At 46.2% G+C, this 15,924-nt stretch overlaps 1 protein-coding gene across 5 annotated transcripts in view; it reads left to right on the forward strand.

The window, feature by feature from the left end:
* celf2 (cugbp, Elav-like family member 2) overlaps positions 1–15,924 on the forward strand; it is a 205,601-nt gene that overhangs the window by 158,836 nt on the left and 30,841 nt on the right. For all 5 annotated transcript variants that reach the window (XM_080421552.1, XM_080421553.1, XM_080421554.1 and 2 more), the window contains exons 7-8: positions 7,033–7,081; positions 10,778–10,912. In XM_080421552.1, the coding sequence (XP_080277678.1) occupies positions 7,033–7,081; positions 10,778–10,912 (184 nt within the window). The remainder of the gene's footprint in view (positions 1–7,032; positions 7,082–10,777; positions 10,913–15,924) is intronic.

Below are 15,924 nucleotides of genomic sequence, written 5' to 3' on the forward strand. Positions count from 1 at the left end.
CCAGAGCGTCTTATAAGTGCAAGATCAGAGTACAACGCTACATACAACCTGTCATAAAATCTGACCCTCGTAAGTGGCCAATAACCTGTGATGTATTTTTGCTACCATAGGCTTTATATCGTCGGATATAAGGGATTTAAGTAATTAAAGCCACCATGTAGTCAGTTGCTGTGTCATCAAACATTCATGTGTTATAGCCTGGAGGATATTATGCAACAAGCTGAAAGGTTAGACCTTGGACAAGTGGTTTATAAAAATAAAGGCCATGCCCGAAATTGGAGGCAGCTGACCAATTGACAGAACAGAAATATACATGTGTCTGTATGTGTTCTCAACACACACACACACTGAGCCATTCCCACCGCGGTGTCATTACAGAGACTCATTATTGAAATCAATTCAATTAAAGGCCGTAATTGCCGTAGTGAAACCCAAATGCTATCACAAACAGAACTGTAGGAAGGCAAACCTCATCGGCACACGGACTTAAAAGAAATATTAATCGTTTTGTTTCAAATTAACTTCTATAACCCCCCCTTCCTGTCGTAGTGGTGGCACCGTTTAAGCCCATTGATTCGAGGGAAGGGGGCGGTTGTAAATGCGGGCTAACTATGTTAAATACTTAGAGTTGTTAGCGCGGGGGGACTCGACACAGCATAGCTAATAGCCAAATCCCTAAATAACAGCATAGCCAAATCCCTCAATCATTCGGCTCACACACACACACTCTCTGGGTTAATTGTTTACCGAGCTAAATGAAGTGGAGATAATGTAGGCTAACTGTGTGCTAAGCAGTGCTAGACAGGAGATATTATGAAAGACAATTTGATTTATCGTCACTTGTTTGCTTAAAGGAATTAAAGTCATGTTTTATCTGTATCAACATTAGTGTGTTTGAGAAGGAGAGTGAGCGAGAGGGAGGCGGAGGGACTATGTGGGCCAGCGTGTGTGTGTGTGTGTGTGTGTGTGCGTGTGCGCGCGTATTTGGCCGTCCCAGCCACTGGTCACCAATATTGAATCCCGACTGTGAGAGCCATCTGTCTGACTTTGAGCAACCAGCTCACCGTCACACGTTTGCCCTCTCAGAGGAGATAGGACAGGGAGCGAGGGAACGGTGGGGTGGGTGGGGGGGATGGGGCAGACAGAAGGTAGACCTACATCACATCAGAGAGAGAGAGGAGTGTGTGTACGGTGCAGTACATGGATGTTCACACGCACACACACATATACCCGAAGCGATGGCAGGTCAGCGGTGTCTGGTCCCGTCCAGTATGTGAGCTCTCCTCTTTTGGCTCGCACGTCCAGCCCATGTGACCGCGTGTCTCTTTCGAGGTGCCAACTGCTGGCAGAGGGTACGTGGCCGCTGGCAGCTTGCAGGACGCTCGTGCACAGATCAGGCTCCCGCTCGGAACTGATCGCACACACGCGCATGCACGGCACGCATGACACGCGTACACACACTCACACACGCACACACACACACACACTGTCATACTATCTGCAGTGTGAGCAGCAAGCATCAAGTTATTCGTCTGGCTAGCGTGATGCAAGCTGACTTCTACCCTTTTCAGACCCCGGGGGCATTCCTGGCAGGCCACAGGTGATGAGAGGGGGGCGCCAGGGGGCTTATGTTAATTTGAGAACAGCAGTTAACATTTAGGCGGTGTAGGGTTTCTTCTTGCACTGCGTGTACCAGTGAGAACTATTTAGTGGCTACCGGAGTTAGTTTGCGCATAGTACATGGGAGAATCCAGCCTGGTTGTGTGTGTGTGTGTGTGTGTGTGTGTGTGTGTGTGTATTACTTTGGAGGTGACAAGAGGGGAAAGACGGTGGGGGGACTTGTGTTGTGTCTGACAGACAGACATCTGGCCTGCCACATAACCCCAGGCTGGCACTGTTCTCACGTGGACATAATTGCCTGGCAGCGAGGAGGGGGGGTGTCTCGCACCCACAACAAGGTCACAGGTGATGCCCACAGCCAAAAGCGCCCCTTGACCAAAACACTTGAACGTCCCACCAGCCACCGCGGTGCAACTCCCGCCTGCCCGTGTGCTGCACTCCTCCCAGTCCCTAATGCATTTATGTTTTGTCTCATAACCAGTGGTGTAAAGTAACTAAGTACATTTACTCAAGTACTGTACTTAAGTACAATTGTCTATACTTTTACTTCTACTCCACTACATCCCAGAGGCAAACATTGTACTTTTACTCCACTACAATGATTGAGTTACTAGTTACTTTGTAGATACAAATGATTACGTTATAAAACATACATTAACCATTTTAGCCTTATTTTTACCTAGGCTATTTGAAAATAGCCGATCTACAAGGTCACAACGCGTCGCATCGCGACGCGTTGTGATCTTGTAGATCTGCTATTTTCAAACATTTTAGTACTTTTACTTTTGGTACCTTATTTTACATTTTACATTTTTTTTTGGTACATTTTGATACCAATACTTTTGTACTTTTACTCAAGCAAATTTTGAATTCCGGACTTTTACTTGTAACAGAGTACTTCTACATCGCAGTACTGATACTTTTACTTAAGTAAAACATTTGAGTACTTTTTCCACCACTGCTCATAACGTTACGCAAAGGAAGCTAATCAAGACAATTGTGGGGAAAAAAACGTGGAAACCGAAGTGCTCCGAACTCGCAGCGTTGGCACAGAGTGTCCTGTCCTGGCAGAGGGAGAGGGGTCTAGAGGAGAGGGAAAGGTGACTGAATTTGGAGGACGAGAGGGGATGGAGGGAGGGATGAAGGTCAGGGGGGGATTAGATAGATAGATTGCCATCGAGGACAGGGAGTTGTTTTGGCAGGTTCCCGTTCATCAACCGCGTGAGCTCTAATGACTGACTACGAATAGCCAAAACAGGCGATCTACAAGCTCACCACGTGGAGTTGTGAGTTTGTAGATCAGCGACGTTTGCTGTTTTTGAAAATCTTTTTTAACCTATTACGACCGGGAGAAGCATCTGTGCCATTTTTAGATATGAGCTAAAAAGTATTCTTTTACACTTTGGCTATTCAAAAATAGCAGATATACAAGCTCATAGTGCGGCACCACGTGCCGCGCTATGAGCTTGTAGATCTGCTATTTTTGAGAAATCGTGAAAATTTGTGCAAATCATTGAATATTTTTAAAGTGAACATTTTTAACTTAAATCTTCACTTCTAGGGGGTCCCTGGAACAAAATATTTTTAGATGGGGGTCCGCGGCCAAATACATATACATTTGGGGGTCCTTGACATGAAAAAGTTTGAGAACCACTGACATAGTAGCATATAAAAAAAAACGTTTTTTTAGAAGACATTTTGTAGTATCGGCCTCAGGTCTTAATGGGTTAACTTAATGTTTTGAACCAAAATAAACCTATAATGACATGCCCAAAAATAGGGACACCAAGTTCAATGTGGCATTTGTGTCATTTGTGCATTTGGAAACCTGCACAGAAGTAAGCTATAGCAGCTAGCGTGCAGCACACGCAGCACATAATGGTCGAGTTTTTATTAGACAGAGTGCAGTGTTTGGTGGGTGTTCCGAGGACTCCTGGGGAGTGGGTAATGAATGGCACACTGCGGCCGGGGGGGGACCGCCAGGCAAAAAATGTATAAATACAATGGCGGTGAGTGGAATTGTGGGATAGCAGAGCTGAGGCGTGTTTTGCGTGTGTGTATCTGCTGGAGCTCGGTGAGATCAAACGAGACCGTCGTCGTAGCCCACTGGGCATTCTGGGTAGTTAGACCTGGGGCAGAGAATCTCGAGACAGAAGTGTGTGTGTGTTTGTGTGTGCACCCGCGCAAGAGCTTGTGAGCTTGCACGCTTTTCTCCAAGAATGAGCCAGAGATCCAGATGGGGATGTTGAGCGGAGGAAGAACTTAAAATGGATTCACGAGGAATTACTTGACGTGACTTTGGAGGTTTTGCCTCGTGATTGTAATGTGGCGTGACCCGTGTGGGTCTGCGTTGGCCAGTATGTCCCTGCCGGGGTCCGTCCTCGTGTTAGTGATACTGTACACTGTACAGTATCACAAGCCCCAGCCTGAGGGAGGAGAGACTATTCCTGCTGCTGTCCAAACACGTGATACTCTGTCTAGTGTCTATGCTGCTCTATTCGGTTTGTTGTAGTCCGACGTCACTTCCGGGTCCAAGAGGCACCAGCGCCGTCCACTCTTCATTGTAAACAAACATGTCGGAACCCGTAAATCTTTTTACAATAACCTTTTTCAGAAATGAACCATTGAGGGTTAAAAAGGGTCTTAATGCTAATATCATAGACATTAAAAAGTAGGCTAATATATATATTTTGTGAAGACTGAACCAAACCAACACTCGGAGACAGTATTTGCGAAGACCTCACCGGCCGTTTTATTGAAATAATGGCACGTCCACAGGGGGGAAACTCCTGGTGCCGTTTGGTGAAGACTTTTCACCCCGTCGGGGCTCTGTGTCATTAAGTGTCCATGCGTTTCTCCTTCACGCCCTCTGCGTGGGGTTCCAGTCCATGAACATTCCATTTAAACAGTGTCGGGTCCTATGTTGCCTAGAACAGAAATATATACAATTAGACTCCGAGTTATATAACACCAAGCAATGAGGAGGAGAATAAGTGGAGGTTCGCTTACCGCCTGTGCACCTGTCTGGTCAACGTGGAGAGTCAGGCCATACTGAGGCAGAGACGGTGCTTTTGGTCTGTCTGTGCGCTCCCCAGCTGGGCAACGCAGGTGCGCTCACTTCAGGTTGATTCCACAGATAGACTGGCAGGTAGCGCCCGTCGATGACGCAGCCCAGCTGGGGGCGGGGCCTGGCTGGCCGCGTACCGCCTCTGTCCCACTGACTCTCCCCGTTGAGGTGCTTACCTGACAGGCGGTTGCCTAGCGACACTCCACAATTTATATACATATGTATTTATTTATTATTATTAACATTATGATATTTATTTCTTATATTCATTTATATATTTATATTTATATATAGATATATATAAAATAACGATTTCCTCTTCTCTTTGTCGTTGCCAGGAAAGCGGTAGAATGACACTTTAGTCTCAGATCTGTTAAAACAGCGAGGGACACCACTGCTTGGACCCGGAAGTTGTTCTGACGGGGCGCATACGTCACGGCTTAACAACAGAATACTCTCTTTCTCTCTCACTCACTCACTCTATCTATCACACTCTCTCTAGCCTCCTCTTCCTAGCTGTGATGCCATGTACAGTAATGTTCTATTTCTTTACTCCCTCCCCCCTTTCTCTTTGTCTTTTCTCTTTCCCTTCCTCTCACGTCTCTTCTCTCTGTCATCTCTTTTCTACTGTTGACTGGCACCGTTAGGCAGGGCTGGGGAACGAATCAATCAATGGGCAGCTTGTAAAGGGGGAAAAGCCCTGCGTCTGGGAGAAAGAGAGAGAAAAGGAGAGAGTATAAGAAAGAGAGAGAGAGAGAGAGACGGGGGGATAAAGGTATGTGATAGAATTGGAAGATCAAAGCCTTTCTGTCACAGTGTGACTGAGCCAGGGGCATTATGGGTAAGATGTGGCAGACACACTTACACGGCCCGTTACGCGTGCACACGCACACACACACACACACACACACACACACACACACACACACACACACACACACACACACACACACACACACACACACGCCCCTGTGCGCGCCTGCAGTACACACGTGCCCCGCAATTGCGGTCGGTTACGCACCGAACCGCACAGGTGGTGAGAGGACACAAGACGGATCCTTTCACCGGGATGTGTGTCGATGAAAGATGGAGGGAGGGAGAGAGGGAGAGAGAGAGAGAGAGAGACATAGAGAGAGAGGGAGGAAGGAAGAGAGCTCACGATATATTTGACTCTCAGTGTGATTGATACCGGGCTAGATTTGGAGAATCACTGTCATTCATCTCTCTGCAGATCAAACAGACATATAATCTCCCATAAAGGAGAGAGATGGCAGGAATAATAAAAAAAAAAGGGGGGACAGAGCAGAGATTGAAGGAGGCGGGCAGGAATGGAGGGAGGCAGGCAGTGTTGGAGGAAATACTCAGATTTAACTTAAGTAAAAGTATCAGTAATCACAATATAAAGATGCTCTGTTACAAGTAAAAGCCTATTTTCCAAATTTTACAAAAGTATTGGCATCAAAATATATTTGAGTAAAAGTACTCATTATTTTCAAAATCTTTCAAAAATAGTCGATCTACAAGCTCACAACGAGTCGTGACGCGACACGTTGTGAGCTTGTAGATCTGCTATTTCTGAATAGCCAAAGTATAACATTGGGATTAATTGGTTAATGTATGTTTTGTAATATTAAATCTACAAAGTAAAGAGTAATTAAAGTTTTCAAATAATTGTAGTGGAGTTTGCCTCTGAGGCGTAGTGGAGTAGAAGTATAACGTAGTGAAAAGTGGAAATACTACAAGTACCTCAAAATTGTACTCAATTACAGTATTGAGTAAAAGTTACTTTCCGCCACTGGAGGCTGGCATGGAAGGAGGGGAGGAATGAAGGGAAGGAGGGAGGGAGGAAGGGAAGGAGTTAGGCAGGGAGGGGGAGGGAGGGCAACAGGCCCCATCATCTCTGAAACGTTTCCTTGTTTTCATCAAACAGCGAAGCCCACCCGCCCCACCCAACCCCAGCCCGATCAATCACTGGTTCCAATAAGCCGCAGTTCACTGTGTTGTCATTGGCATGTGTGCAGACACGCACACAAATGTAACACACGCACACACAACATCCCAAAGCACACACACAGTCATAAAGTATACTACACTCACACACACTCGCGGGCCAGGCACAGTATATCAAACACCCACATGGGATAACAAGCAAACATGTGCATCGATCGTCGCACCTAATGTGCTGGGGTCTACTTGTGTGTAACGCATTCCTTACACGTGTGTGTGTGTGTGTGTGTGTGTGTGTGTGTGTGTGTGTGTGTGTGTGTGCGTGTGCGTGTGCGTGTGCATGCATGCACTGTAGTGCTCTCTAAAGTATTATGACTTTATTATTCTGTCTTCCACAGATGCACCACCCCATTCAGATGAAGCCTGCAGATAGTGAGAAATCAAATGGTGAGTGGCACACACGCGCACACACACACACACACACACACACACACACACACACACACACACACACACACACACACACACAGCATTAGGTAGCCTGTGTGAATATCCCTGCCTATAGCCATTTATATTTTGCCTTACACATAGCTCCTTGGCCAGCACAATAAGAGAGAGAGAGAGAGAGAGAGAGAGAGAGAGAGAGAGAGAGAGAGAGAGAGAGAGAGGGAGAGGGAGAGAGGACATGTTGATGTAAATGAATTATTAAGGTGCCTACGGAGGACGGGTCATTGAAAGTTGAATCATTTGGCCCCACGCTGAACCAGCTTATCCCCCTTATCTCTTGAGTGTGCACACACACACGTACGTACACTACTCTCTCACAGAATCGTATTTGTCCTAAATTTACCCCAATTCCAATTTGCATATCGCAGACGCGTTTCTGAATGCGTTTCCTCGCGCTCAGCCCTCTCTGCATTCCCAGACACACCTCGCTGCCAAACAGTAGCTTCTTTCTGTCGCCACGTCTCCTCTCCTTTGCCTTTTAATGAGCCAGCTGTCATCTCTCTAGACCCCGTGGTTGTGCATCCTCACACGTTTCCTTTCCTAGGTGGGATGCAGGGATAGAGAGCGGAGGAGGAGAGGAGGTGGAGGTTAATATTGGACAGGATCCAGGCGGCAGCGTTGGTGTCAGAGCTCACACACACACAGAGAGAGAGAGAGAGGGAGACGGAGTGCTGTGATAAGCTGTCACCAGTCATCACTTTGACCTTAACCCATTTAAACCGGGAACGCATCTAGTGTAACCACTTAAAACCATTATTTTATACTTTGGGCTATTCAAAAAATAGCAGATCTACAAGCTCATAGCGCGGCACCGAGTGCCGCTCTATGAGCTTGTAGATCTGCTATTTTTTTTTTTTTTTTTTAAAGAAAACATTTTTTAACTCCAATCTTTGCTTCATGGGGGTCCCTAGAACGAAATATTTTGAGATGGGGGTCCGCGTCCAAATACATATAATTTTGGGGGTGTTTGAGCACCACTGGTATATAGCAAAAAAAAAATTAAAACTGTCAGAATCTGTCAGAAGCAAAGATTTGAGTTACAAATGTTTGCTTTAAAAATTCGTATATATATATATATAACATTTTTCAAAAATAGCAGATCTACAAGCTCGTAGCGCGGCACTCGGTGCCGCGCTATGAGCTTGTAGATCTGCTATTTTTTAATAGCCAAAGAAATCTAAAGTGACACAGATGCGTTTCCCGGTCTTATAGGGTTAATAAACCAACCTCTAGCTAGCTAGTCTGCCGTCAAAGCAGTGCAATAAACCAGGCATCCGTTTAGCGCCGAGCAACGAGGGAACCTTATAAAAGCCACTAATCAATCCACTGAAATATACGGCAGGGTTATAACTTTATAAGACGCACCCGTCAAAGGTAACGACAGCAGAACTTAATAAAGTAACCGCGAGTCATCATAGCCGGGGCTGTGAAATGTACGGCGTGAAATATTGAATCTATCTATCCACTTAATAGTAATGACCTTTAATAAACTCCATATCAGAGTCAATGTAACGATGCCTGAATGGTTTTGGTCAGCGCTTTATTAGCTAAGTCAATCAAACTGTGTGTGTGTGTGTGTGTGTGTGTGTGTGTGTGTGTGTGTGTGCGTGTGCGTGTGCGTGTGGCAGGAGCAGGGAAGAAGAAGCGAGGGGGACTTGCGGTACCCTATAATTAGATGCCATGGTGTACAGAAAGAGATTGTACAGTATAGGGTGGGATAATGCGGTATAGAGAGAAAGAGGAAGAGGAATAGGGAGATGTTTGCAAATGTTTGATACCGTTATTGTTTTAAAATAAACGTTTTTTTTTCCCTCCAACACACTCTTTCCCATCCCTTTTGTTCTCACTGTCATAATGGGCTGAAACGCAGCGTGGTGCTGACACCGGTCCAATTTTACAGAGGCTGCGCTGAGATCAGTCCACAGCTGGCTTTGTGCATCTTATCATCGCCTCCCTCGCCGGTCAGAATACAGAAAACAGTCAATTGCACGATATCTCCCCTCTTTTTCTCTTCGAGTAAATTAATTACAACGTTTAAACTTGTGGTAATCTTCCTCTGGAGTGATGCACGTGCAAACACACACACACACGCGCGCGCGCGCACTGTGTACAAAGGAGTTAGCTCGTTTGAAACAACACTTATCTTGCCGACATATCCCGACGGTTTGTTTTTTATACACACCAACAATTCAAACAGCAAAATAAACAAGTGCGCTATTGATTTCCCAGAGTGCAACAGGCCGCTTATCTCTTTCGCCTCGCGGTAAGAGCTGACAGTTTCCTCATTAAAAATGAATTGGATTAGCATTCCATTGAATGTGGGGAGCGCCGACGCATGCGCACGTGCGCGCACCCAAGGTTTATGCCACTCACCAACCTCGGCTGTGAGCAGTGAGGAGGACTTGGCTCTCAGAGGGGTCCGTGGCACATCGGCAGTGGTGGAAAAAGTACTCAAATGTTTTACTTAAGTAAAAGTATCAATGCTGCAATGTAGAAGTACTCTGTTACAAGTTAAAGTCCAGAATTCCAAAAGTAAAAAAAAAAGTACAAAAATGTTTGAAAATAGCTGATCTACAAGCTCACAACGCGAGTTTTCAAATAATTTTTGCGGAGTAAAAGTACAATATTTTCCTCTGAGATGTAGTGGAGTAGAAGTAAAAGTATTGACAATTGGAAATACTCTAGTAAAGTAAAAATGTCTCAAAAGTGTACTTAAGTACAGTACTTAATAAATGTACTTAGTTACTTTACACCACTGTCCGTGGCACATCCATCGGGCATAATAGATGCAGCCAAAGTTCTCATGCAGCCGCCCTATATTTTCCTAGTGCAAGCGATTGCAAGAGAAACGGATCTATTGTGTCAGCGAGACAGAGAGAAAGGAAAAGAGGGAGGATCAAACGGTGGCGAGCAGGAGAGGGCAGTGACGAGGGAGCCGGAGGAGGGAGGGACACGTGGAGCGATAGAGGAGGAGGAGGAGAAGTCGAGGGAGAAACAGAGGGTGAGAGAGGACAAGCGTGAGAGACTCACACAGAGAACACTGGTGTTGAAGTGATAATGAGACATTGATCACAGCCCACAGATGGCATGATGAAACACATACTCTCTCTGTCTGACTTTATTTCTCTTCCTCTCATTCAGTGATGGAAAAAGTACTCAAATGTTTTACTAAAAGTAAAAGTATCAATACTGCAATGTAGAGGTACTCTGTTACAAGTAAAAGTCTGGAATTCAACATTTACTAGAGTAAAAGTACAAAAGATTTGGTATCAAAATGTACTTAAAGTACCAAAAGTAAAAATACAAAAATGTTTGAAAATAGCAGATCTACAAGCTCACAACGCGTTGCGATGCGACGTGTTGAGAGCTTGTAGATCGGCTGTTTTCAAATAGCCTGTGTATAAAATAGGGCTAAAGTGGTTAATGTTAATTGGAAATACTTCAGTAAAGTAAAAGTACCTCAAAATTGTACTTAAGTACAGTACTTGAGTAAATGTGCTTAGTTACTATACCCCACTGTTCTCATTCTCTCCCGAATATCCTTTTTTCAACCTCTCTTTCCTTCGTTCTGTCTTTTCCCCCTCTCCCCTCATCCGCCTCTTCTTCTTCTGTCTCTTCTTCGCACGCGGCGTGCAGCGGTGGAGGACAGGAAGTTGTTCATCGGCATGGTGTCGAAGAAGTGCAACGAGAACGACATCCGGGTCATGTTCTCGGCGTTCGGACAGATCGAGGAGTGCCGGATTCTCAGAGGGCCGGACGGACTCAGCAGAGGTGTGTGTGTGCATCAGACCCAGCCCAGCCGCCATCCAATGAAAGCATACACACTTAACTCACATGCGCATACCTCATCCATCTCTCTCTCCCTCTCTCTCTCTCTCTCTCTCTCTCTCTCTCTCTCTCTCTCTCTCTCTCTCTCTCTCTCTCTCTCACTCCCAGGCCCTCAACACAGCTCCGTTGCCCCCTAACCCGTTCTGCTCCCCCTCCTCCTCCTCTCTCCACCCTTAACCACCATCCTTGCCCTATACCGAACTTCCTTTCATAGTGTTAGTCGCATTGTACGTATAAGCTACCGAGCGCTGGCACCATGTCGACGTTCCCATAGTAGCATAGAGAAAGTGTGCCGTTAGTAATGCAAAAAAAAACCAAGATCCAGGTTGGTTTAAATCATAAAACACAACCACCTCAGGGCAGTCTTTCCAACAGCAACGTCGGCGTAGGCAAGAAGCACCTTCATGCATCTTTTAGCACGCTGCCAGCTAGCGCAGCTAGCCGCCAGCGATGCAGGGGAGCGTGGCGACGGAGAATGCAGAACAGTGATGTTTAGCCCGCTAGTCATGCAAGGGACCTCCTCCTTCAACCACCCAACACACCCCCACCCCCCCCCCCAACCTAATTCCTCCCTTCCCCTCACCCCAACCCCCCTCCCCTCTCTCCCCAACCGCCCACCCACCCCCCCTCTGTCTGTAGTCTCTCTCTGTGTGCTGGGGAGATGGTGTGTGTGCGTGTGCCTGTGTGTGTGTGTGTGTGTGTGTGTGCGTGCGTGTATGTGTGTGTGTGTGTGTCCACCAGAACCCAATCCCTTCTGCTGCTCCTGCTGTCACACAAAGCTGTCACTGTCATTGTCACACAGGTTCAGTCTGTATGTGTCACGTATGTATACTGTACTATACACTTTTTGTATGTTATTTTTAATTCCTGTTGACGTTGTTGTTATGTGTGTTATTATTGTTCAATTATTTCTGAATGTGTCTTTGATTCTCTTCTCTTATGAGGTTGCGTCTAATAAGCGGCCCCCCTTTTTCCCACCTCAGTCTAGAAACTCAAACTCCCATGCTCCATCGCTCATTCATATACAAGCCCTCCACCATTTCACTTGCCTCTGTATTCTATCTCTCTCCCCCTCTCTCTCTCTCTCTCTCTCTCTCTAGATGAGACATCCACTACCCCATCACACGCTCACTGCCTGCCTGCCTCCTAGAATCCCTTCAGTCTGATTCGTCCTCTTTTTTTTCCCAGACACCCTGCATCGCTTACCTTACCTCCTAACCTCCCCTTCTTCTTCCATTCCCTTTTTGGTCCTCGCCTCTTTTGTCCTCATGAATATTTAAAACTCGCCGGCCGCACTGTAGCCTTTTTTCCGCTAAACTAACATGAACCGCTTGAGCCGCCCCAACGCTATAGCCAGATAGAAGGAAAAAGAGAGAGACCAACTTGCTGGTCCAGCTCGACAGGCTGGGACCAGTAATAAACGGCCGCTACCAGGCTGAAAATAACGGCTCCATTTTGGTTCCATTGGATACGTTTTGGATATATTTGACTGTGCACTGTACCAGAGGCCCCGGATCCCACTTAGCTCCACGGTTGGGCCTCCTGCTAAAACGTCGTATCAATCAGAGATGCACTCCCTCCACCACCCCCTGCTATTAATAAAATATGGATCACACCACTGGTGGATGGGCCGGGCCTGGGGAGCTACCCTACTTTCATTAACCCATTAAGACCTGGAACGCATCTGTGTCATTTTTAGATTTGAGCTAAAAAGCATTATTTTACACTTTGGCTATTCAAAAATAGCAGATATTCAACCTCATAGGTACGAGCTTGTAGATCTGCTATTTTTGAAAAAATGGTGAAAATGTGTGCAAATCTTTGAATATATATATTTTTAAAGCGAACATTTTTAACTAAAATCTTCGCTTCTGGGGGGTCCCTGGGACAAAATATTTTTGAGATGGGGGTCGGCGGCCAAATACATATCATTTTGGGGGTCCTTGACATGAAAAAGATTGAGCACCACTGATATAGAAACATACGTTTTTCAGAATTACTCTTGGGATTTAGGAGACACGTAGAATCGGCTTCAGGTCTTAATGGGTTAAAGGACTGTTTGGTTCTCCTCTGACGACAGAATGCGGCCCGTTGAGGTATTTATAGTCCTGGTACCGGGTCCCATCTATCCACACACACACACACGCCCGCGCGCGCATGCCGCGCGAGAAAAGGAGGATTATTTTCTCAGATTTGCATCAGCTCTGACGATGGTCGGGCGCTGAGAAGTGCTTTATTTGGAAGCGTCGTGCGGATCAAAATGGAAAAACATGATGCGGATAGCTATAGGGAGCCTTTTCATTTAAGTGTTTTTCCTCGAGGAAAGACATATGCCGTGTCTCCTAATTAGGAGTATCTGGGTTCGTGACAGCCAAAGACAGTTTAGCCTGAGTTATGGGTTTATAAATAGAGGAAACGGAAGGCCTAATTAGCCAGTCAGGACCAGTCTAGTGGGCCAACCTCAAATGTGACAACCCCCCCGTCCCCCCGTCCTCTAGAACTGGTTCACTTCTGGGCCAGCGGGCCTTTTACAGAGGACGGGGCAACCTCCTAGAAGACGAAGATAAGTGACAGATCGTGGGCCCATCTAAAATAGACAGTCCTCTGAATTAGTTTAAAGATGACCCCTTTAGTACTGTAGCATCTAATGCCAAATAGCACAGCACCCCGGGGCTGGGAAAGACACATCCTGGTGTTTATTTGGTCGACCCCCATGTGGACACTTTGACAGCCTTTAAACCTCCTTTATATAAACTGGAAAATACGACGGCAGCTTCTGTACGTGTGCTTTGCAGTTACACAACGGGACTCTCAGCAGTGGTGGGAAAAGTACTCCAATGTTTTACTTAAGTAAAAAGTATCAATACTGCATTGTAGAAGTACTCTGTTACAAGTAAAAGTCTAGTGTTCAAAATCTACTTGAGTGAAAGCACAAAAAGTATTGGTATCAAAATGTACTTGAAGTACCAGAAGTAAAAGTACTGAAATGTTTCGTGACGCGAAATAGCCGAGGTATGAAATAGGACTAAAGTGGTTAATGTATGTATTATAATGTAATCATTTATATATGCAAAGTAACTAGTAACTTAAGTTTTCAAATAATTGTAGTGGACATTTGCCTCTGAGATGTAGTGGAGTAGAGGTAAAAAGTATTGGAAATTTGAAATACTCAAGTAAAGTACAAATACCTCAACATTGTACTTAAGTACAGTACTTGAGTACATTTACTTAGTTACTTTCCACCACTGGCTCTCAGTCTGAGGCTGAAAAGCGCTGTAGGAAATCCGTCCAGCGGGGCGAGTTAGGCGAGAGAGAGGCCGCCCATCCCTCAACCTAGTTCTATCAAAAATGGGCTTTTGATAGAGGTAACAAGGGGACAATGATCACTTCTATTCTTCCCCCGCATCTGTCCTTCATTTCGCCACACCTCCATTGTTCCCGTTCTTGCTCTCTCTCTCTCTCTCTCTCTGCCTTCTCTTTCTCTCTCTCACTCCAATCTCTCTCTCTGTGGGATTACCCTGCCCTCCTTCTTCCTCACAAAACGTGTTCTCTTTCCCCGCGTGCATCCCCCTCCACACAGCCATAGTTATAGTCCGTCTGATGACCTCTCTCTCTACTGTGCTAGCTATGCAGACACCTGCCATGGCTATTACCTCCACAGCCTGACCGCAAGCCAGTCAGCCAGTCAGCCAGTCAGCAAGGCGAACAGCGTTTTCCCAGCGACTTGCAGGCGAGGGGGCGGGGGGGCCGGTGGGGAGGCGAAATATATAGCTTATAAGGATTTGTAATGTAAGGAATGTATCATTTGTAAGGAAATGTAAATATGGCGCCTACGTAGGTTTATGGTTTCCCGTTTCACGCACGATACAATTTCTCTTTCATAACAGATACATGTGCCAGATAATCCTCTACAACAAAACACCAAGAGAGTAAAAAAATAAAAAAACGTTTCGGTCATTCAGTCCGACTTCACTGTAGCCTATAGTAGCCTTTTCATAAATGATATTTGTACTTACTTAGGCTGTCGTGAAAGTTTATAATATTTAGAGAAATGTAAAGTTTCAAATACAAAAGTAGTCGTAGTAGTTGTGAATTAGCAAACTGGACATTTAAGGCGGTTACATACCGGCGAATATGCGAATCTACGCAAAATTCGGACTCGTTCCGAATAATTAAAAGATGCTTTTTTCGCTCCGCGAAACTGATGTGGAAGCTTGCATTGACTTTATAAGGTTTTAAAAAAAAACGTATTATTCGCATGAAAAAAATCGCCCCGGTGTGTAAGGACCTTTAGACTGAATGTTTCCTTTATCCTCATCTTGCGCAAGTCAACCTGCGTGCGTGCGTGCGTGCGTGCGTGCGTGCGTGCGTGCGTGCGTGCGTGCGTGCGTGCGTGCGTGCGTGCGTGCGTGCGTGCGTGCGTGCGTGCGTGCGTGCGTGCGTGCGTGCGTGCGTGCGTGCGTGCGTGCGTGCGTGCGTGCGTGCGTGCGTAATCAGTCCAGAGAGGACTGTGCTAACATGGCTTGGTGAGGTGGTCAACATATCATTTAGCTGCGGGGGTTGTCGAAGCAATTCTCACATTTTTTCTCCTCTAATCACTCCCCAAGCAGGCAGACAAAACACACCCTTGAATCCCCCCCCCCAACCTACAGCCCAGTAGTCGCCCCCCCAACCTCCCGGCTAACGGTCAGATTGTCAGTTCCTTCCCGATTGGCTGCCGCCACTGTCAGTCAGCAAGGCTAGTGGTGTGAGAACACCTCCTCTCCGTCGCGTCGACCGAATTCATGCAATTCATGTAATTTCTCTTGTACTCCTCCTCTGCTGGCACCCCTGGGGATAGGCTTTTCAACAGATCCCTTCTCCTGGCTCTGCCGCCCCCCACCCACACCCCCACCCACACCCAAATCTCTCTCCTGTTGTACTTGTACAATATGAGGAAAGAGGGCGGGGGCACC

This window comes from Gymnoscopelus braueri (genome assembly GCF_963280865.1).
Source record: "Gymnoscopelus braueri genome assembly, chromosome: 23".
Lineage (NCBI taxonomy): Eukaryota > Metazoa > Chordata > Actinopteri > Myctophiformes > Myctophidae > Gymnoscopelus > Gymnoscopelus braueri.